Genomic DNA, 23586 nt, shown 5'->3' on the forward strand with positions numbered 1-23586 from the left:
TTTACTTGGTACTGTTATACGGTGTGGCCACCGTGAATTATAGAGTAAGAGATTCGGAAGCAAACCAAGAAACCCCACTACAATTCGAAGAATAGTCGGAATTCGTTCAACACGCTATCATCATTTCCATCAAGAAGATGCGAATGTTTTTGATTTTAGGCAACAATGGAGTACATATTTTTGAATAGTGAAGCATGGAGATGGATGTAGAAGAAAGATGCATGAGAGATTCCTGAGGCCAAGTAATGACACGCAAAGACATAAAACGGGGGCGTCTTGTCAACCCAAAAAGCCTCAACTGCGAAGATGTGTACTCGCTTTGTCTCGCAACGCAGCTTACTTTTTGGCTTACAACTCCATGCCACACCGTTGATAACTTCATGCTCCACTATTATTATTATGCTGCCTCTGCCTTGTATGTATATATTCTTCGTCCAATCACCACTTTCGTGTTTCTCTTTTGCTGCCTCCCTTTACTTCCTTTCAACTCCCATCAATCCATCCATCTATCGTCCCTTTTTCACTCACTCAATCATCATGCCAACCCGGTTCGTAATTTTAGCATACCAATTGTCCCGAGTTTTTCAAAACAATCTTCAATATACCACGGATGTAGATTAGATTGGTTACGAGGCTAGAATCAAATTGTAAATATCAATTTTATAAAATTTATTTTCGATTAATCACATTAACTTAAACCTTCAAATCTTGATTTATTATTGTTCAATCACCTATTACAAATATATAATAATTTTAAAAATATCGATCAATGATGAGTTAGACTGTTCAGAGATTTAATCAATTTGGTGAACTACCAAGTACCAAATACCTAATATGGATTAATGATGAGTAATCATGACTAATTGTCAATTTTTAGAATAATTATACTGCTAAAATGGGATATGAGAGGGTTCATGAAGATAAGCCGAAGGTTGAATTAAATATAACAAAGTTTTTCGGCACACCCTAATCGTAAAATCCCTGACGATAGACAACCCTTCGAATTTTATAGAGCAAGGGAATGGATTTTTGTATACAGTTGTTTGTTTATGGGGTGAAACTTGTTCTTTTTTGGAGTAGTAGCCTGCCTGGTAGGATGATTTTTCAGTTCAAGCCAGCTCAAACGGGTCATCTGGTCTCATGCATAGCGTGTTATTAAAATTTACTTTAATATATTACAGTGCGGCTTGTTGAACTCGAATCCATTGCCCTTACTGTGATTGCACAGCAAACCGGGCCATGATAATTGAAATGCCACCTGCTCAAATGACAAATCGTCCTTTCCCAACCTTTTTCTTTCACGAATATTTTCCATATGTGTTTAATGTACTCCTCTGCGTGTATAATGATCATATATGTCTCCACATAAGTGCTTCCGCACCTTCTCTTGTTCCTCCTCGATACAGCTTTTATGCTCACATTGTAGATTTTTAGTTTTTGCATATATTTCCGTCACACTCTTTGTACTTGGCCACATATCATCGCTCGTCCAACTACACAGTTGGATACATTTTTATTTTCTAGATTTTGAGTTCCTGATATACATATATTAATAGTATATATTTAACGAAAAGATATTGAACATGTTAACGGTTAACCTAATATATGTGTGTGTGTTACACTATCATCCAATAAAAATGATCTAATTCTAATATTTTTCACCAACAATTATTTTTTTCCCATCATACATATATATATATATTTTAGACCAATCAGGCGATTAGACTGAGAATCCTGAAAAATCCGATTATAGTTTAATAGAAGATTTACGCTAGGTTTATTATATGACTTGCTACCAAAGTAAGCATCGATGTTTAGAGATCCTTCCTAGGTCTCTTTCTCTTCTTTGGCAGAAATATAAAACTAAAAGTATATTATATGTTGCGGAACCAGTTATAATTCATATTTAAATGAAGATACATATATACCAAGAAATCATAAAAGATGCCTAGATCCGAACTTCGTATATTAAGCCTTTGTCACTTTTCCCACTTCGTAGGGTTCGTAGAAGATGTGATTTGTAATATAACTAAACCCACTTAATCTTGTCTTTCTCATATTCTAGAACTTAATGTCATACATATCCTAAATTGTGAGTATTTTATATTTTGGTGATATATTTAGGGGCCGTTTGGGTTAGCTTAAAATAAGCACTTATTGTTTAAAGTAAAAAATGAATTAGAAGTTAGAAGCAAGTTAAGACTTATAAGTGATAAAAGTGTTTGGGAAATAAGTAGAAGTCGTGAGACAAAAGCTAGTAATCGTAACTTTTTTTAAGTACTTCTTGACTTCTTACACAAACAGTACAAATAAGTGTTTCTAACTTATAATTCAGAAGCCGGGCTTATAAGACTGTGTCAAACACCCACTTAAATTTATCCAACATATTCTTAGATATATCATATATCTTAGACACCCTGACGCGCACACGTACATGATACAGTACATTATACAAAATATATTTTATAAAGATGGCCGAGGATATACCATGGATCTAATGCTTAATACGCAGTCATTTAAATTCTTCATGTCTGGCACTTAAGAGACTAATCAATATAATAATGAGAAATGAACTAATAAAGCATCCCACATTAAGGGACAGCTAGAATATAACTTTGGAACGGTGAGTTTAAGCATCACACATGCTAAATAATTAACTGATTAAAAACAAATAAACGAATCGATTCAACTCCAGTGTTGAGAGAACATACGGCAGACAGAACCAGCCTGATATAGCAATATTTAAGATGGTATTAATATGTACTTAGAATTAGAGATTGATAAAGTGAAGAAAGCATATCTCACTATATAATGTAGTAGCCCCCATATTCTCCATTTTGCTTTGTCTTCAATTATTAATTCCAGTGTTCCAGATTTGATCTCTGGATAATTCATGTGATTATTTTAGCCTGGCAAATCTAGCCCTTGATCTGGAAAATACTAAAAATCTATATATAAAGCAAGTCTCCCATGCAAAGTACCTTTATGAACTCATCAGCTGAGAGCCTAAGACTGTCTCGAAGATCCTGTAAGATATCAATTTAGAATCAGTTTTGGTGGATGCTTGAATATTTAACTTGATATGGTTCTTTCAAAAATTTTTGTTAACTTGATATGGCATAAGGTTATTTCCTTTGAAAGATTTGTGGATGTAGATATACTTTCGGAGAAAGGATATATGATGAGAGTAATATTTTTCTTTACTTACTAACTGAATTAAGCTCTGAAATGTGAAATGATAAAGTTTACATCAAATCTGTGTCTCTATAATATTTTTCAAAAGAAAGATCGTATTTTCTCAGGAATTTCTAAATTACTCCATTAATCCCCTCCAATTGTTTGCTGTGGGTAGAAAAAGTTTCACACGTGTTAAAATTGTTTTCATGATTTTTTTAATAATAATTTAATTCTTAAATTTTATTAAGAGAAAAATAAAAATAAAATTGAAGAAGAAAAAAATAAATTTTGAAAATAAATTATGAAACTATATTTCATATATACCTTAAGAGGGTTACTCCAGTGAGAACTTCTTAAAATGAGAACCGTGAGAACTTCCTTAATTTATCATATTTTGACTAATCTAAACATCAAACTAGTGGGTACCCAATATAAAAAATGTATATAAAACTAGTCTCTCCCTAGTTAGTCAAAAAAAAAATTCAAAAAAAAATTTTAAAAAAAAAGTCCACTGCCACGTCATCATTGATTTTTTTTTTATTTTTTTTTTTTTATTTTTTCGGCTAGCTAGGTGGAGACCTTGATGATATACATTTTTTGTGAAGGTGCCCCTGGCGGGGCCCTTCAAATGAATGAGATTTTGATAAATTAAAAAAGTTCTCACAGTTCTCATTTTAAGAAAGTTCTCATTTGAGCAAGTGCCCCTACCTTAAAATACACTTGCCTAACATTGAAAAAAAATGATAAAAGAAAAGAAATGAGATGAAGGGAGTAAACAAGTATTTATCTGTTTATGTTAATCTCGGGAAAAAGTTATAATATTAAAATAAGACATAGTTCTGAAAGTAAAAATTACTCCCTCCGTTTCAAATTACATGTCCACTTTTAAGAATTTTTTTTGTTTCATATTACTTGTCTACTTCAACTTTCAATGCAAAATCATATTTCCAAAGTCAATTCTACTCCACATATTTCTTATTTATATCTCCTAGATCAATTTCACTCCACATATTTTGATCATTTAAGGCAATTAATTCATGAACATCTACTATTCTTAAACTGTGTAATTTTCATAAAGTGGACATTTAATACGGATGGAGTACTTGAAACATGAACAAACATTCTACATATACAGCTGGGGTATTGTTGTCTTTCCCCAGTATACTACTCCCTCCATCCCACTGAATTGTATACAGTTTCCTTTTTGGGACGTCCCATCAATTGTATACATTCTAAAATTAGTAAATTTTTATAGTATAAAACATCATTGCACCAACTACTTTCTTCCACTATCTCCATTCTATAATAATATAAACACTATTACCCCACTATTTTCCTCCACTATTTCAAATCTATTATTAAATATAAATGGGTCCCACCACTATACCCACTTTTCATCTAAATTTATTTATTTCCTACACAATTTCTTGGTCTCCGTGTCCCAACTATTTGTATACAATGTATACAAATGGCTGGGACGGAGAGCGTACAACTGTACAAGCTTTCGAGATTATTACATGCATGGCATTCATTATTTAGAAATTCTTTAATCGGTATCTACCATTCTACCAACCAGGCTACCCTGCATGCCAACGCAGCTCTTTGTTCCACCTCTCAATGAGTAGGGCTGTAAATCAATACGGACTATCCGATATCTCGGCTCATATCCGGCTCGAAAATATGATACATGTCTCATATCCGTTTTGAAAACGATCCAAATCTGGCGGAAAAATTAAGTTTGTATAATATATGATCCCGGATACGAGCACACCTATACCCGCTCAGATTCGGTCTCATATAATTTTTCATAATATGATCCTACCCGAATAACCGAATATGATCCACGGTTCATATTCGATTCAAACTCATATACATATTATATTTTAACACCATCATGTTTGCAAATAAATAGTCATCATTTTATAAAATTATAATATCTTATTTAAGTTTATATCTTCATAAATTATGATTTATTTAATGTGATCATGCTTATTATCTTCATATATATTTAATAAATGACATATACCAACATATAATTATAAGTTTTAATTCAAAATTATTATACTTTACAATATAATGTTTACTTATTACTAAATGATAATTATTTGAACAACTGAAATAATAATGATATTTGATGTTAGTGGATCATATCCGGATCATATTCGATGGATCATAAACTACCCGGTTAAAAAATTGGAAAATACGATACTGGATCATATCCGGTTCAGATCCGAATCCCAAATACCAGGGATCGGTTTATACCCGAATAAAACGATCTCGGACCCAAATCTGGACAAACTAAAAATAATATGATCCGGTACTTGAGCAGAGGGGTACCCGGGATCACCCGGATCATTTTACAGCCCTATCGATGAGTGAGCAATAGACTAATTCATCGTTCTCTTGTCTCTCTGTCGCCTTATCTCGCTCGATTATCTGGATAGTGTGCGCGCGTATTTGTGTGTTTACATTACATGATACCCTGATTTAACATAAAAATTATTCTGGATCTTGTTTCTCTTTTGATTGTTCCTTTATAGCTTAAAGTTGGTGTGAACTGGGATACATGTGTATGTTGATTGTATAAAAACAGCACGCCATGTTTTGGAAAAGACAGGCTAATTGCATCATGTCGGCCAAAATTTGAACCTGGCTGGGGAGTGTTCAATCTTTAGTGTGGTGCATGCATTTCATTTTGGACTAGCAGGTTTATCCAGCTTCGGGAAAATTATTCATCAGTTATTCAACCTTTTAAATCGCGAATAATTCAATCCGATCACTAAAAATATAATACCGACTCTGTTAATTTTATTTTTTTTTCAAAGACGTGAACTGGCCCAATTCTCACCGATTCAAGTTCTAGTAATTAGGATTCGGCCTAGGCCCAGTCCGCCTGCTCCTATCTCCACTTGAATTAGGAAAGTAGGAGTAGTTGAAAGCTCGTCAATCGCAAGTGCTATCGATTAGTATTCATTTTCCCATCTTAGCCCGTAAAAAGCCCTCCCAGTCCCAGCCCTCTCGTTTTGCCACCTACAGACTGATGGTTGTATAAAAGATATCCCAAAACATTTTCTATTCATATTCGTTTTACTTGGATTCTGATAAAGGAATTACTTATTTGCTACAAATAAAAAGGAGCTTAATGCTCTATTGAATTCGCTTTTATAAACTCCATAGACTTTCTTGAAGTAAAACTGGAAGATCTAGAACAATTCGAGCAAGAAATGAATTTGTTAATGTCATACAAGATTTATAGCTAACAAAGCTTGATGCTATTTTAAAATAAAGCATGTTAGAAATATAATTTTCAAAAGTTAATATGTAATTTTCATTTCAAAAAAAAGAAGTTAATATGTAATTTTGATATTTAATACTACAAAACTAGTGAAATTTCCTCTGTCACAATTGTAAATCACTTATTAGAGAACCATTTACAACATTGATACTACAAAACTAGTGGAGTTTCCTCAGTCACGATTGTAAATCACTTATCAGATCCTCAGTCACGATTGTAAATCACTTATCAGAGAACTAGTTACAACATCTCCAAACGTTTCCAATCGATTAGAACTTTTTAATAAAAGTAATTAATATTATAAATGAAACTATAATTTTAATCGACTTCTTTATTCACATCATTAATTAAAATATTAAAATAAAAAATTATATTTATAACGACTTGAAATAAAAAGAACACGATATTTAAAAAAATATCTATAACAACAAATATTGAAGCACAAATTACACAATGTCTTACAAATTCGACACATTTCTTTAGATGATCTCTTATGGGTCTAATTTAACCAACATCATTCAAGATCGAAAATGCTCTTATACTCGAAGAACATAAAAGAGAGAGAGCACAATATTTAATGTTAATTTAAGCACCGGAAATAACCATGGGTGATAACTGTATATTATAATCTTGAAACGGAACTTAATCAAGTTTAAGTTGCATCAACCATTAACATAGCATCAGCTGAAACCACACTGAATACTCTTATTCTGGACAAAGAAGTCCTTTGTTGTGTCTCAGTCATATATCAGCTGCAGCACAGCCAGCATTCAGATACAAAAGAAATAATGAATCACACAAGGATAGAGTTCTAGAAACACATCAAATGGTCCTAAACCAGTCTCAACCCTCGCCACCTGCATTGCAGCTCCTGCCCCGTAAAAAATAGTCACACCCCCTTCCCCAATCAAGCAGCAGCAACTTGAGAAAAGAGTTTTTTGCGAATCTGCATTAACAAAAGCAATCAGAAATTCATAACCATGGTCAAATTTTAACCATATAGAATATTTAAACACACATTTTAAATACAATAACAGTCTGTCTTTTTATATTTTTTATATTTGTGACCAGGATAACAAACCTTGGGCTATAATAACAAGGCTGAGGAAGCATAGTAGCATACAATATATATACACAGAGTGATATGCAAGATTTAATATAAAGCTATATGCCAGAAATGTGATCAATGTAACATCAAGATACCTCTGGGAGTTTCTTGCGAAACAAAACCTCCAATCTAGCATCAAGAGTATTCTCAATCACAATTTTTCCATCCCGAGAAGCCATCACTATACCTCCAGAGCTGCAAAATATCACCATGCACACAGAAAGGCATGTATCAGAGAAGTTCTGCAACTTGCAAGTGTATGAAAAAACAGAGCTGCATATTCTAATATCAATAGTTAACTGTGGTATACAAAAAAAACATAGATTAGTATTGGATTCTCTTATTCTAATTCAAACCTTGACCTAGCAAAATATATAATAATATGCAACACAATAGCTGGGTAAGTTATACTAGTATATACCAGGAGGGACCATGAGCATGGTGGCTAGAGGGAGGTCCGGGGAGATGGACCCTATCAATAATAACTTCAGGTTCATGAACATTTGCTTTCCTTGCGTATTCCTCCACAGCAGAGCCTAAAACATCCTCGACCACCCCAATATCCTCTTTACGACAACGCAACAAGACAGCAGGTTCTTTCAGTCTAAGTAAACTCTGCGATGTACATAAAATTTACAGCTGATTACCGATTCCTGATATAAATTTCTGTCAGGCAACATTAAGATTGCAGGTTTAAATGTGTAATTCTGAGGGTTCAGAACTTAATACAGGCCAGTGAGATGTGAGAGTACTTCAATTCTTCTATCAACTAAACTTAGGAATGTGGTGCTGTTGTGTGTGAGTATACCAACTAAGCATTAAAAACACAGGATAAGTCTAGTAATTTGCAGCATCTACATCCTTATGTTTACTCTTTAGCACAAATTCATTATGTGAAGGAGAATATCATAAGAGATATGGTAGTAAAAAGTATGAAAGACGCTAGACTACTATAGCCACTGCCTTCCACCATCATGTTCTATTTACGGCATACATTATTTAGGTCAGTCAGCGTAGATCTTCCTCCAAAGCAAAAATTTAATCCTCCAAATGGAACATACGGCTTTAAAGTGCATATATTAAGATGACCTAAACGCTATATAATATTTAAAATGATATATGGAATATCAAAATATGTTACACCAAAAGTAAGCTCAAAACAACACCCTTAAGAATTTTTTACACACTAACCCATAGGAAATAAGAAATAAAGGATCAACCTACCTGCACTAGAAGAGCTTTCATGAGTGCATCATACTTATGATGGTGAAAAAAACTATGATGGCCGACATTCAAAAGCTCCTTTGATGCTGCCTCCTTCATGGAAGCAACCAAGTCATCTTGAGCTTGAAGAACTTTGATCCGAGAAGCATTGAGCTGCATTGAATACTCACTGCAATACACACCCAAAAAAGAAATTAAAAAAATCAAACCAAAGACATTGTTTCATAATTAGTAGAGCATAACAGCTGGTAGGTGATAAAGAATTCCCCCTATCCTTCCTAATCAGAATAAAATAAATGGGACCGTTTGGCTAAACTTATTTTTCAGAAATAAGGGCTTATTTTTGGAGAAAAGTACATGAAACTCTACTTTTTCTGAAATAAGCCCTTATTTCTTTGTCAAATAACGAATATGAAGCACCTTTTTAACATTTATATCCAAAAAAAATATGAAAAAAATGCACTTTTTAAAGAAAAATAAGGGCTTATTTTTTCATATAAGTGGTTGCCAAAAAGGGCCAATATGTGTTTGGGGCCTACATCCATACAAAGCAAATTGAATTTCAATGAACAAACTGTGAGACTATCACTCATGATATAGAGTACCTCTCATTAAGTGATTCAAGCAAGAATAAGAGAGATCAAGACACTTAAACAGTACTCATCAAACTCAAAATCAATGATAATCATGTGCATATAAAACTCCTCATGCATTCGTGTATATAGAACAAACTATAAGACTATCACTCTTGATATAAAATACCTGTTACTTAAGTGATTGAAGCACAGAAAGAAAGATCAGGACACTTAAACAGTACTTATTGAACTTTACAATCAATGGTGATCATGCGAATATACATATATCCTCTACGCATTTGTTTGTACACAAAATAAATTGTAGATTGTATTCAGCTCTAGTGAGACAGGTTTCTTATGTGCACAAAATTCAATAACTTGCAAAACCAGTTAATAGTCATACAAAAACATTCACAATGGTGCTCGCAATAACTCTGATGACCAGTAAAATACTTCCTTAAGCTTCAATTACTTTATACTAAATTACTAATACTATACAAATCTCAATCTTATCAAGAGAAATCCTCTACAAAATCAAAATATCTGCGGGGCCTTTTGGATCATGAGATCTGAATCGGGTTAAAAGGAATGGCAATGAAATTCTGATTAAAACTTTGTTGGGCACTCTCATTCTCATTCCATTAACCGCATTCAAATTCCATGATCTAAATGACCCCTGAGATTTGATTGTCAACAACACGTAGAATATACATTGCTGATAGAAACAAAAACATATGGTGCCATTAAACATCATAACATACTTAACAATCATCTCAACACAAAAATCGCAGACTAAAATACAGTCTACATTGCCTCAAGAAAATTAAAAATGGTAATAAATATGAATGATAGTAAACATTGACAAAACTACAATTTACACAAACCAAACTAAACTAGTATAAACAAATACATACATCTTTTTACGGACTTCGACTTGCTTCTGCTTGCGCTCGTACTCTTGTTTGATCTTCTTCTTCTCCGCTTCCACTATTTGCAACTTCTCAATATTGAATTCCTACACGTATCATAATTCAAAAATGCACATGTCAATCATATCTACAGACTCAATTCAAAAAAGCACATTTAAATCATCTCTCTCTCTCTCTCGCCCCCCCCTCTCCCTATCTCCCTCCCTCCACACACACACAAAAATTGTAACTTCTCGGTGTTAAATTCCAAAAAAAAAAAAAAAAAATCACAATTCAAAAAGATGTATATATAAATCCAGATTTACAGAGTCCTAATACAGTAACACACACGAATAGAGTTATAATTGAGTAAATGAGTGTTACTTCTTCAGCAGAAACGGAGATCTCGTTGGCCTTCTCTTCAGCTTCTTGACGAATGAATTGAACCATCTGCTGGATCTGCTTGGAGACATCTGAGTCGTTCATTTTGGGATGTCTGCTTCGATCTCACCGTCGGATCGTGAATTTTGAATCAAAGAGCAGATGTGTGTGTTTAGCAGAAATCTGTTATTTGGGGCTGCACTTGTGGGTTGTGGCCTTGTCGGGTTATATATACTTGTATGCACTCAGGAAATTTCCTTGCAATCGTCGAGCTGGAGAGTTTTGTATTTTTATAAATTGCATTTACATCCCTTCATTTTACCTTTTCTTTTTAGTTAAGTCACTGTAATTTAACTTGTTACAGAAATATAACCGTATAATTCACTACTATATTCAATTATTGTTATTGGTTGATTAAAATTATTTTTCATAAATTCAAGTATAATAAATTGATAAATTTACTAATGATTTTTTGTTTTATAAATTTATCCAGCATGAGTTTAAGGCATTTATGTTTCGACTGTAATATCAAGTATACAAAATTTTGCATCATATTTATCAGATTAAGTTGTACGGTATATCACATAAAAAAAAGTTACAGTAGTATATGAAAATTTATAAATAACTTTTACGGTAATAAATTAAAACTCATGAAATAAAAATAGTCCCGGTCAATCTACAAAATCGCAGTGATATTAACGGGTTAATGCTCTATTTCGTCACTCTACTGGACCAAAACTTTCAGTTGGACTACCGAGTCAAAAAAGTTTTCAATCAACTAATTGTACCATTAAAAACTTTCAAATAGGTGAGTCTCCGTTAAGTTTTTAACGGGTTGATATTCTATTTCATCATTGTACTCGATCAAAACTTTCAGTTGGCCTACCGACATCGCCAACATTTGCACTGCACCGCCTGGGAGACTCCAATGTCAAAAATATGAAGATTATTTGAAGAATTTTGTTGAGAGAGTATTTGAGTATCGAAGGTAGGTGAGTGCTTGGAGACCATGTGATGCCAGGCGATGGTTGGCATTCCCGGTGCTCAAGGCAAGCTCACGTAGAACATAGAGTAGGTATTGACACGGTTCAGATGAACTTGGGACGGACGGAAGACAAAGCTGACACAGAGAAAGGAAAGAAGTAGAAAAGTAGATGACAAAGCCCAGCAATATACCAATTATCCGAAGACACAATACAACAAATCTTCAGTCTCCTCCCACTGCTAGCTCTCCGCTCTTCTCCCTCACACAGACACACCAAACAGCAACAATAACAAACCCCAACTCTCCACGCTTTCAATCCAAATCTCAATCACAAATGGGTCAGATTCCCCCTCAATTTCCTCCCCTTGCGAGCCCACCACCCATTGTCCGCCCTTTCTTCTCACACACCCTCTCCTTCTCTATTTCTTTTTACCGTCGTCGGCAGCGAAATAGCCGCCACAGCCCCCTCCCGACTCTGTTTTCTTTCCATCCAAACCATCAACAAAATCTAATCAGTCCAGTACATACATAAACACGTATATATATACACGGGGCAACTCTTCGTGAGGTCTCTGCTACCGGATCTATTGAGCAAGTGGACTGCTTGGTTTTTCTCCTGGGTTAGAACATGCAATGCAGCAGAGAAAACATGCAATTCCGTTAAAGTTAACGGAACCCGTTAAAGTTAAACACATACTTAATGGTGCTGAAATGTTTTTTGTGCTTAATCTCGTGATTGAAAGTTTTTAAATACTTTATTATGTAAATGAAAACTTTTTTGACTCAATAGGCCAACTGAAAGTTTTGGTCCAATGACGAAATAGAGCATTAACAAGAACGCATGCCATTAACGAACTTGTTAAAACGTCCCATTCAGTTACACACACACAAGCATCATTATAAATATCTATCTTAGTTATTACTCTGCTGCTTCCAAATAATCTCTCCATCAATTCATCGATTTCTCCAACAAAACAGATCGTAAAAAGCTCAATTTCCCCTTCTTAATTCGACATTAAAACGACGTCGCCGGAGAAATGCAAAGCCGGGGATCCAGTAACCGGCTATCATCATCATCTTCCTCCACTTTCCGATCACCAATTTCCACACTAATGCTCTCTATGTTAGCTACCATGGCCTCCTTTTACGTCGCTGGAAGGTCTTATATTTCAATTTAAATTTAATTTTGTGTTACTGCTTTCAGATTTAATATGTGTATGTTAAATTTGTGTTTATTCCGTGTATATAGTGATAGCATTGTTGAAAATTTAGGTAGTTTTCGGTGTCGAGATTGAGCAGAGATGAATGGATGATCTGTGTGTAGTTGAATTGTATGCTATGCAACATTATAGTTTTAGTGGCTTAATATTCAAATTTTTATGTGTAGATTATGGCAAGATGCGGAGAACAGGGTATATGTGATTAAGGAGCTAGATCGAAGAGTTGGGAAGGTACTTGTCATTCCCAGTTTAATTATTTTTCTTTTCTAGTGCTGCATTATCTTTTTGTGATGCGTAAATGATTAGAAGTTTTGTGCTGCATTATCCTTTTATTATTCATGTGATTGTGGATGAAGAATAGGTATTTTTCACACATAAAAAGGTATATATATGTAAGTTTGTCTTCGGTTGAATGATTTTAGACTTACAATGGAATATTAGACAGTGAAATGATATTTACTATTCTACTTTGTCCTTTAACTTTTGATAATGATATAATGTCTCGGAGACATATATGAATTTTGTTTTGACATTTATCTTTCTCGAGCTAAATTAGACGGTTAGTTTTCTGTTTCCAGGGGAACTCTGCAGTATCAGTCGATGATACATTAAAGATAATAGAATGCAGGTATGTTGATAGACAGAGGCAGTAATAATTTCCTTTTCTCGAAAGAGTTGCCTCAGACGTTAATATATAACTTCTGATTTGCCAGGGAAAAACAGAAAAAACTAGATGCACTTGAGCTGGAGCTTGATAGGGCTAAAGATAAAGGGTTTATTGCAAATCAATTGTCAGTAAAAAGTGGAACTAATAAGAAGAAACGGCTTCTAGCTGTTATAGGGATCATTACAAGGTTTGGCCGCAAGAAAAATCGAGATGCAATACGCAGGGCATGGATGTCTACTGGTAGAATACCCATCCTTTTTGTGAGTTTATTTACTTTATTCATTTTGTTGTGTAATACTCATTATCTGTGGAGTAAGTGGTAAACTTAAAGGAGGTTGAATCCGAGCAGGGGCGGGGCAACATTATTGGGGCCCTGTGTGAAATTATAAACTAGGGGCCTTAATTTTTTACTTTGAATATATCTAAATATTTTTTTTCCTCAATAAAATGAAAAACACATTATAAACAAGAAGCATACTTACAACTTAAATCAATTGAAAAGATATGCTCTTCTCGCATATTTTGTAAAAAAATCATCAAGAACACTTCTTAAATGTATAACTATTTTTCTTGGTTAAATTTCAGTATTTATATATACATGGATTTATAAATTTTGGGGCCCCTGTGCGGTCGCTCACCGCATGCACCCTCAGCGCCGCCCCTGAAGCCGAGAGACACCTACCTAAACGAATCTGTGTATGGCAGTGAGTAGGGTCATATCTAAAGTGTCTACAGAGAAATTTAAAGAAAAATTTCAAGTAATTATACAAAATTATAGATGAAATTGGGGGAGTTTTGATCAACGAGAGCTATATAAAACCAAAAATAAGCCACATAACCTGGGCTGTGATCATCGTCCAGTCAAAAATATATATAGTCTTTCTTGAGATTTGTGCATAAGTTTTTACAAGGTTTCTTTCATAGGATCAATTGCTAATCTGAATCTTTTTTATGCAGGTGCAGCTCTAAAAAAATTGGAGGATGAAAAGGGCATAATTATACGATTTGTGATTGGAAGAAGGTTTTAATAATATGACCTATATAATGATTTATTTAAGAAATTGCTTAGTTCAGTATGTTTAATCAAATTATATAATTCCAGTCCAAACAAAGGCGACCGTTTGGAGAAGGAAATCGAGGAAGAAAATAAGCAGACCAATGACATCATTATACTTGTATGTTCAGCTTCTATGTTTGTTTATGTGCGTGTTTACTGTTGGGGCTTAAATTTTTGGCTATATATACCGCCTATGAAAGTAATTTATGTGGGCGCTCACACACACACATACAGGTTTTTTATTGCTACATGTAATGTTGCTGAACCATCTCTAACCCCCTGCATAATTGCTACATGAAATGTTACTGAACCATCTCCACCCCCTGCATAAACCATAATGGAGAAAAGAAGTCCTTGTTTTATTGTTGGTTTTTGTTTGGGGGGGTGGGCATAAAGAAGTCCTTGTTTGACTTTTTTGTTGTTTGGGAAGAGGGGGGGGGGGGGGGGGGTGTGAAGGTCAATTATAGAAAATTACGTGCTCATTCACCCTACCTCCACTGTGGTTTGAACCCTCAACCTCTTTTTTCCCAATCAAGAGGGTCTCCACTAGGCTACAAGCCTACAAGCCAAGGCATTCCTTGTTTACCTCTCCTGGGGTCGCAATACTTCTTCACATGCTTAAATATGTAGCCTAATAAGTACTGTGCATTGAAATTGGATCTTCAAAGCTTTTAGTTCCTTAACTTATTTTTAACATGGTTGAGGACATCACTGAAAAAGAAAGTCTAATTAGTACGCAAAGAGTATATCGTAAAATTTCATCTTCTAGACTGATTCAACATTTTTCTTTCCTTTCTCCTTGTTTTTTGGTCTCTATGTTAATAAATTTTAATCAAGTAATACATATTACTTTCTTGCATATTAACAGAAAGATTATGTGGAGACTCCAGAAGAGATTCCGAATAAACCAAAAATGTTCTTTATTCACGCAGCGGAGCACTGGGATGCAGAATTCTATGTCAAAGTCAATGATGATATTTATGTTAATATTGGTACATAGTATATTGTACTTCTGCGTTACCATATTATTGTGTTTTAAATCTAGGCTTAATCAATTATAATATAAACTTTCTTTTCTTTCTGTCAAAGTCAATGATGATATTTATGTTAATATTGGCACATAGTATACTGTACTTCTGCGTTACCATATTATTGTGTTTTATATCTAGGCTTAATCAATTATAATATAAACTTTCTTTTCTTTCCATCCCATGTCCTGAATAAGAAAGTGGATATTCGTTGATGCTACAGTAACATCCATGCTTTGATAGAAGCCTTCACCAAATTACTTTTGCTTATTGCTCTTTTTATTTTTTTTTATTTTTTAGGTCTTCATTAGTTAAATCCTTTGATGACAATTTTATATTTGAAAAAAGAAAAAATAAATCGTCATTCATTTTACACAAGGAAATCTTGAAGAAATGAACCATGCCCTCATAATCATGGGATATTTTTGCTGTATAGATCCCCTTGGAACAGTGCTTGCTAATCAGTTGGATAAACCTCGTGTTTATATTGGATGCATGAAATCAGGCGAAGTTTTCGCTGAACAGTGAGTTGCTATTTGTATCAGAATAAATTAGAGATACCCTGTCACTTATCACTTGACCCTTATGTTTTAAATTATTCCTTTTCACCTGATACAGGACTAACAGATGGTACGAACCGGACTGGTGGAAATTTGGAGATGGGAAATCGTGAGTATAAATATACCAGATCTTATCTGTGCTTGTGTCTGAATTAGCAATCACATATTTTTTCTTTCCTAGTTACTATTATAGGAGGCAGACATGAATTGCAGGTCATTGTAAATGTTAAGATAATGCTCTCTCTTTCTAACTTTAGTTCCTTTGGACTCTATTATCTAAACCATAGTTTTCCCAATTATTTGTTGATTTGCGCTGGCAGGAAATTGCTAGTTTATTGGATCAAGAGGTAATATCAGTGATGTGTATATCGATGTGCAGCCAATGTAATTAACTGATCCTTTTGTGGAAGTTCCAATCCTGATAATTGGGTTCAAGGCTTTTGGAAGGAAGTGTGTAGTTTGAAATTTTTTTGGGCTATTTGGATGAGGATAAGTAGATCCACTGTAGTGAAAATTAAATGTTTTATTACAAACTGTATATCAAAATATACTGGATAAATAATTAAATATATATAGTGTCAAACAATTTGCTCTACCAAATGTCTGTAAATTATAAATATATTTATCAATTTGCTTGAGTGTGGTTTCGGTATGGCTAGAAGTACCACGTATTATCCTGAATATATCCTCTTAGCGCGCTGCTGCTTATTTCTTTGAATTTTGTTATTGGTACCCTGCTAATATCTTTATCCTGCCCAGATACTTTCGGCATGCCTCCGGCGAGATGTTTGCAATATCTCGAGCATTGGCTCATTTCATCCTAATTAACAGGTAGAATGGTATTGTTATTCTTTTGTCCTGCATGAAGTGCTTCAGTTGGTCATAGATGTTCTAGTTCCTAGCCTTTACTATGATTTTACAAATCGTTTTTCATAAGTGATTTACACAACCTTACCCGGGAAGAAAAAAGAAAAAGGGGGAGTTATATGGTCCTGTTTTGATGAAGGGATCGAGGGACTATTAAATGCTTGTGGGGCAATAAGAATGACATCAACATATAATGTTCTTTTGCAGATCAATTCTGCGTTCATATGCGCATGATGATGTCACTGTTGGATCATGGTTCATTGGTCTTGATGTAAAGCATGCTAATGAAAAGAAATTTTGCTGCTCTCAGCGTTCATCAGGTTAATCTTTCACTCTCTGCTCTACACGTAGACACATACCAGACTAGCATGATGTTTGGCCCAATTTTACAATACAGTATCAAACCTTAAGCTAAAAAATGTAATCAAAGTGAATTATTTGTCGTCAATCCTTCATTCTTTCAGGGGCTGTATGTGCGGCTGCATGATCCAGCAGATATTCTTAACATATATGTGACCTACCCATGTGGTAACAGATGCCTACTTTACCTGCACGAATACAGATTCTCGTTGGCTACAAATTACTGAGCTTATGATCTTTTTTCTGATTATGTGCACGAGAAGTTCAAAACTAGTTGGCAAGAGCTCAGAGGCTGGTGTATATGTTGAACCCTGATATTTTAGTTTCTGGAAGTGGGGTATGATTCTTTTCAGTGTACTTTGTACATTGTACTTTAATTGGTTACAAGATTTTCTTAGAGACATTGCATCCTTCCTTTGATGGTATATATTGCCTCCATTCTTTGCTTCGTCTGGCTTCATCGAATGTTAGTTTACGTTCTCCAGTTATATATAATAACGGCAAATACAAAGCTTTGCGGAATTGTCACATGTTCCCTTCTCTCCAGATAGACAGGATTAGTTTGCTTCATTAAAGCTGCCATTTTTTTGGTTCAATTATGAAAAAGAGACTATACACAAAATAAAAAGTTTCTGTTCATCAGGTATGACAGGTCTTCTCGATTCTATTGTTTTACAAACTAATAACAATATAAAATAAACGAGTGTAAATATGAATTCAGTGAATTAGGTTTCAAACCCAACTGGTGAAATGCCTACACAAGTCTACTCGCAAATCCATTTATCCGACTCAGACAAAAAGCTTGGTAGTTTTAACTTTAAAGCACGCAATTGAAACAAATTTACTATGTGTTGAAATTCTTATTTTATTTAAAATTTAATTCAAAGGAAATCACGTAACGTAGAAGAATGAGATTTTAAGCGTATAATGTTTTCTTTTGAAACATAACCTTGACCTTTTTCAAAAAGTAAAAGGAATCCACTACACCCTATTTTATTTAAATTATATCATTTTACCTTGATAAAGAAATGTAATTAACAAGGCACTAAATCCAGTTATGAGAACTATCATCACTTCCCAGACTCCCAGTTCCCACCATTTCATGCTACATCACTCAACTGTCAAACCCACGTCACCATATTTCCTGTCTGTCTTCTTCATTCTCTTTTGTTCTTACATTGCAACTCACCATTTTGTTGAGATAAAGATAACACAAGCTCATTCTCACCACTCTGGAAAAAGCTGCTAGTTTTCTTTTATCCTGAGAATAATTTTCTTGAATTTGTCATGCCAAAAAGAAAAAGAACAAAGACTAAAGCTGAGAATTTTTATTTTAAGTTGATATCCTTTTGATCAAAGCATCTATTTCAAATCCATTACCTCCAGTCTCTTTTATCTTATGTTTGTTTCCACATATTTCACTTTACTTTCCTTTGAATTTGAAATGTCTTCCTTTTGCATGGTACATCCATATATGCTTTAACCATATCTTGTTCATTGCTGCAAATAATGCTCAGTGTTTGAGTATTTAAATTCATATCAAGACTTAACGGTTGACAAAATGCGAGAAATTTACATGTTTTCTGTGATTTTCTTGACGGGGTTCTTGGTTTTTAAAGGGGAGGCTACTCTTGTTGACAGTGATAAGAAAGCATTGCTCAATTTTTTGAGTAATGTTTCTCATTCTCGATTCATAAACTGGAATGAACAAAGTCCTGTATGTAAAAATTGGACAGGAGTAACATGCAGTGAAGACGGGGCTCGAGTGATAGCTGTTCGGTTGCCTGGAGTTGGTTTTTATGGTCCAATTCCTGTGAATACTCTCAGTCATCTCTCAGCATTGCAGATTCTGAGCCTTAGATCAAATGCTATTTCTGGGCCTTTTCCCTTCGATTTGTTGAGTCTTAAAAACTTGACCAATCTGTACCTTCAATTGAATAGTTTCTCCGGTCCTCTGCCTTCTAATTTTTCTGTTTGGAAAAATCTTGTTATTGTTGATTTGTCTAACAATGGTTTTAATGGTAGTATCCCTAGTTCTGTATCGAATTTGCATAATTTGCAGTTGTTAAACTTGTCGAACAACAAACTGACTGGTAGTCTGCCTAAACCTCTTCAAAGATTTCCAAAATCATGGTTCGTTGGTAATGATATTTCTTTGCCATATTCGCCTATTCATGGATTTTCTTCTTCCATTCCACCACACCCAAAGCCTAAAAGTGCTGGAAAACTAAGCGAGAAAGTGGTAATAGGAATTGTTGTTGGTGCTTGTGTTCTTGGGCTTATTGGATTCATATCTATGTTGCTCGTATGCTTTTTGAAGAAAAAAGATGCGGATGTCTTTGTCAGCAAGTTGGAGAAAGGGCACATGACACCAGAGAGGAAAATTTCACGGAATGAAGATGCCAATAATAAGTTGGTTTTCTTTGAGGGGTGCAACTATGTATTTGATCTGGAGGATTTGCTGAGGGCTTCTGCTGTTGTACTGGGAAAGGGCACATTTGGTATGGCTTATAAGGCCATATTAGAGGATGGGAGGTCTGTGGTAGTGAAAAGGTTGAAGGAGGTACGTGTTGGTAAACGAGAATTCGAGCAGCAAATGGAACTGGTAGGAAGTATCAAACATGATAATGTGATTGAGCTGAGGGCATATTATTACTCCAAAGATGAGAAGCTTGTGGTATGTGATTATTACTGCCACGGGAGCGTAGCTACAATGTTGCATGGTATGTAATCTCAATTCCTGAAGAAGTATTTAAATTTCTATTGAAATATAGTATAAGATCCACTTGAGGCCTTTCTCTAACACCTAAGGTTTTAGATGGACCGGTTATCTACATGGTATCAGAGCTCAAGTTCTTATGATATTGAATTTTTCAGGTACAAGAGAAGAAGATAGGATCCCTCTGAGTTGGAAAACCAGACTAAGGATTGCAGTTGGTGCAGCGAGAGGCATTGCACAAATCCACAGAGAAAATGGAGGTAAACTTGTCCATGGCAACATAAAATCCTCCAATATTCTTATAAACTCTCAACAATACGGCTGTGTATCAGACACTGGTTTGTCAGCCATAACGAGTCCCCTGGCTCTACCTATAGCTCGTAATGCTGGCTACCGAGCTCCAGAAATAATAGACACTCGAAAAGCCACACAAGCTTCTGATGTTTATAGCTTTGGCGTTTTCCTGCTTGAGCTCCTCACTGCCAAATCCCCTATCCACAATGCAGGAGGCGACGAGGTAATATCTCTGGTTCGCTGGGTGACTTCAGTTGTCAAAGAAGAATGGACAGGAGAAGTGTTTGATGTGGAACTAATGAAGTATCCAAACATAGAAGAAGAGCTGGTGGAACTACTACAGATAGCAATGTCATGTGTAGTAAGATTTCCAGAGCAGAGGCCTAAGATGTTGGAGGTTGTCGAAATGATTGAAAATATTAGGCCAGGCGCCACTGGAAACCCGGGATCTTTCGAAGCCAAATCTGAAACTTCTACACCAACTCCATTGCTAGCTGCCACCAATGGTCTGAAATGAGTGACATACTTGTATTTCTGTGACCTGTTTTTATGTTTCTTTAGCTGCTTCTGCTTTTCACAAACTCAGTGAACAAAATTTAGGCAGATGTATTTGTATTCAGTTGTGGCTTGCTTAGGTAGCTTTTGGTGTGGTTTGTATTTGTATTACACTATCACTTTGGCTCTGTTTGGTTGGCATGAATGGAATGGATCTTGGACAGAATGGAATGATCCATTCAGCCCAACAAAAAAAATTGCTGTTTGGTTGGGCCAAAGGAATGGAATGGTCCATTCTTTAACTCATTCCATTCTGGAGCATTGTTTTATATTCTTTTCCTGCTGAAAACGGTGGGATAAGCCCATTCTAATCTCTCGGCTAAAACAAAAAAACACGCTCGAAGCATCCGATCGAGCTTCAGACTCTCGCTATTCAGGCAAGGACGATTCAAACTCTCGCATCTTCGACTCCGCCGATTTCAATAAGCTCAAAATCCGATCGACGCATTTCAGCGATTCACTTTACCATTTGCAACCATTTTGAAACCTAAATCAATCTGAGCATACTGGTTCGAGCTTATCCATTTGAATATTTTTCACTAATCTTGTTAAATTGTGTAATTTGTAGATTGATTTAGATGAATTCTCTGTTAATCTGGCTAATTTATGTGTTAATGTTTCTTTCTATCACTGACATTCCAGTTACTTTTCGATTTTTTGTGTTTATTACTGATTATATGATTTTTGTGTTTGAATGATGTGTATTAGGTGTTCGATAAAAAGCCTCTAACAACTATATGATGAATTACAGCAATGGCAAGACTTTCACTAACTAAAAGTATGGGTTTTTTTGTATGATTTTAATTGTTATGGCCCGAGGTATTGGAGTGTTTTTTATGGTTGCACTTCAGGGGGTAATGTACTTAATAAAACCAAAAAATCAAAAGTAGAAGTGTTGATTTAGGGATCGGAGAAGTGAATTGGTTGAGGAACAATTTTACGGGGTTGCTTGAAGGAGTAGAGTACTGCGCCACAATCAATAGAGTGATCTGGCATTTTTTTAGGGATTTTTTTAGGTTTGTTTGGTCATATAAACAAGGGTATAGCTTATTATTCTGAAAATGGGTGCTTCTGTTATCTTGGTAAGACTGCAGTGCTTTCATAATTATGTTCTCATGGGGGTTCAGTAGGATTTACGGTTAATGCATGACTGGATTATGGTGAATGGATGGAAGAATTTCTAGCCAGACAAGCTGGTTATTTGTTTGGTGTTTAAGAAAGAATTGTGTTTAATGAGTCTGAAATGTTTTGTTATTATTGCTTCATTTTGGACTGTTGGGTACAAAGCTGGTCATTCATTTTGATGTGTCGAAACAACTTTGGTTGCCAGGTTAAAAATTAGGAGCCTAAATCTCACCATCTGTGGCATAAGACTCTATAGGGAGTGGTTCAAGGGTTCAAAAACCCTTATATATGATAATAATACATATCAATCAGCTTATATATGATAATTATAAATATCAATGCAGGCCATAAAGCAGAAGAAACTTTTCATGATAGATTACCATGATTTGCTACTACCATATGTGAAGAAAGTGAGGCAGATAAAAGGGACATCTCTATATGGATCAAGGGCCTTGTTTTTTCTAACTCCTATTGGCACATTGAAGCCAGTAGCCATTGAGCTTGTCCGATCTCCAATGAATGGGAAACCTCAGTGGAAGAAAGCATATTCTCCAGGGTTTGATGCGACTAGTGTTTGGCTTGGAAGCTCGCTAAAGCTCATTTATTGGCACATGACTCTGGTTTTCATCAGCTTGTTAGTCACTGGTATATTCACCAAAATCTCTGCTTATTTTAAAACATTGCAAGATTGGTGTTTGATAGTTAGTGTATTGAAGTAGCGGCTTGGATTTAAAAAGCTAATTTTGAAAAAACTATTTGGAGGAGTTTTTTCGATTAGAGGTTTCCTAAATTTATACTTATAACTATCAACTGGAAAGCTTATACCTATAACTATTCTTACCACTCTTGGTTATATTGTTGTATATAAAGTATGTGTTTTGTAATGTCCTGATTGGTAGCATTTGAAGTGTTCCAACAAAACAGTGTTGTGGTTTTGTCAATGTGGACTAACAAAGTTTCCTGTCAAGTTCTTTACTATGCAGTTCATTCAATTTTCTGAATTTTGGCTAAACTACTAATTTGTTCGCAGCCAGATCTGCATCTTTGACTGAATGCGGCTTCATCTTAAATTTCTGATATTGTTCAGAGTGCTTTATTCCCTGATGCTGGCTTGGAAAGTGATCTTGGTCATGCTGGAGAAGTGGCAAGGCTAGTAATAGTTCAAAATCTTGACCTTTTCTTGGAGAAATTTTGTATTTTATTTGTAAATTATGAAGGAGAATTAGTAGTGGCGAAAGTTTGGTTTTTTGTAAATTTTTAATATTTATTATAGTTGATTTAGGTACTACTAATTCGTGTAATGAAATGTGAAGTATGCTATTGACATGAAATTAATCCATTTGTCTATTTGATTTATAAATTCTGGAAGTTAAAATTCATATGAAAAAATTTGCTAAAAAAATAATTAATTACCATTCCATTCCTTTGAGTAACCAAACAACTCAAATGAATGGAATGGTTCATTCCATTCCAATCATAAA

At 34.8% G+C, this 23586-nt stretch overlaps 3 protein-coding genes across 7 annotated transcripts; 2 read left to right on the forward strand and 1 right to left on the reverse strand.

Annotated features, from left to right (window-relative positions):
* Positions 1 to 7071: 7071 nt before the first annotated feature.
* Positions 7072 to 10928, reverse strand: LOC108209137 (V-type proton ATPase subunit E). Its single transcript, XM_017379895.2, has 6 exons — positions 10672 to 10928; positions 10294 to 10394; positions 8805 to 8973; positions 8002 to 8195; positions 7676 to 7775; positions 7072 to 7418 (listed from the first exon to the last, which is right to left on the reverse strand). Exons 1-6 carry the CDS (start codon positions 10771 to 10773, stop codon positions 7380 to 7382), a joined length of 705 nt encoding a protein of 234 aa, XP_017235384.1. The 5' UTR covers positions 10774 to 10928; the 3' UTR covers positions 7072 to 7379.
* A 1583-nt stretch (positions 10929 to 12511) lies between these two features.
* Positions 12512 to 17860, forward strand: LOC108209136 (hydroxyproline O-galactosyltransferase HPGT1-like). Of its 2 annotated transcripts, XM_017379894.2 has the most exons (12): positions 12512 to 12812; positions 13041 to 13104; positions 13452 to 13501; positions 13587 to 13780; positions 14498 to 14561; positions 14643 to 14715; positions 15466 to 15589; positions 16062 to 16149; positions 16244 to 16294; positions 16945 to 17016; positions 17260 to 17372; positions 17517 to 17860. In XM_017379894.2, the coding sequence occupies exons 1-12, from the start codon at positions 12691 to 12693 to the stop codon at positions 17537 to 17539; spliced, it is 1038 nt and encodes a 345-aa protein (XP_017235383.1). In that variant the 5' UTR covers positions 12512 to 12690; the 3' UTR covers positions 17540 to 17860. The 2 variants fall into 2 exon arrangements, with proteins under 2 accessions (XP_017235383.1, XP_063943840.1); XM_064087770.1 differs by lacking the exons at positions 17260 to 17372; positions 17517 to 17860 and adding an exon at positions 16506 to 16569 and having other exon boundaries at positions 16945 to 16968.
* Positions 17861 to 17987: 127 nt separating this feature from the next.
* Positions 17988 to 23465, forward strand: LOC108209135 (probable inactive receptor kinase At4g23740). 4 transcript variants are annotated; one of them, XM_017379893.2, is made up of 5 exons: positions 17988 to 20135; positions 20290 to 21489; positions 21689 to 21758; positions 22450 to 22750; positions 23136 to 23465. In XM_017379893.2, exons 1-2 carry the CDS (start codon positions 18974 to 18976, stop codon positions 20940 to 20942), a joined length of 1815 nt encoding a protein of 604 aa, XP_017235382.1. In that variant the 5' UTR covers positions 17988 to 18973; the 3' UTR covers positions 20943 to 21489; positions 21689 to 21758; positions 22450 to 22750; positions 23136 to 23465. The 4 variants fall into 4 exon arrangements, with proteins under 4 accessions (XP_017235382.1, XP_063943839.1, XP_017235380.1 ...); XM_064087769.1 differs by lacking the exon at positions 21689 to 21758 and having other exon boundaries at positions 20290 to 20391; positions 20638 to 21489; XM_017379891.2 differs by lacking the exon at positions 21689 to 21758.
* Positions 23466 to 23586: the final 121 nt, after the last annotated feature.

The sequence above is a fragment of the Daucus carota genome, chromosome 2 (assembly GCF_001625215.2).
Source record: "Daucus carota subsp. sativus chromosome 2, DH1 v3.0, whole genome shotgun sequence".
NCBI classification, from domain to species: domain Eukaryota; kingdom Viridiplantae; phylum Streptophyta; class Magnoliopsida; order Apiales; family Apiaceae; genus Daucus; species Daucus carota.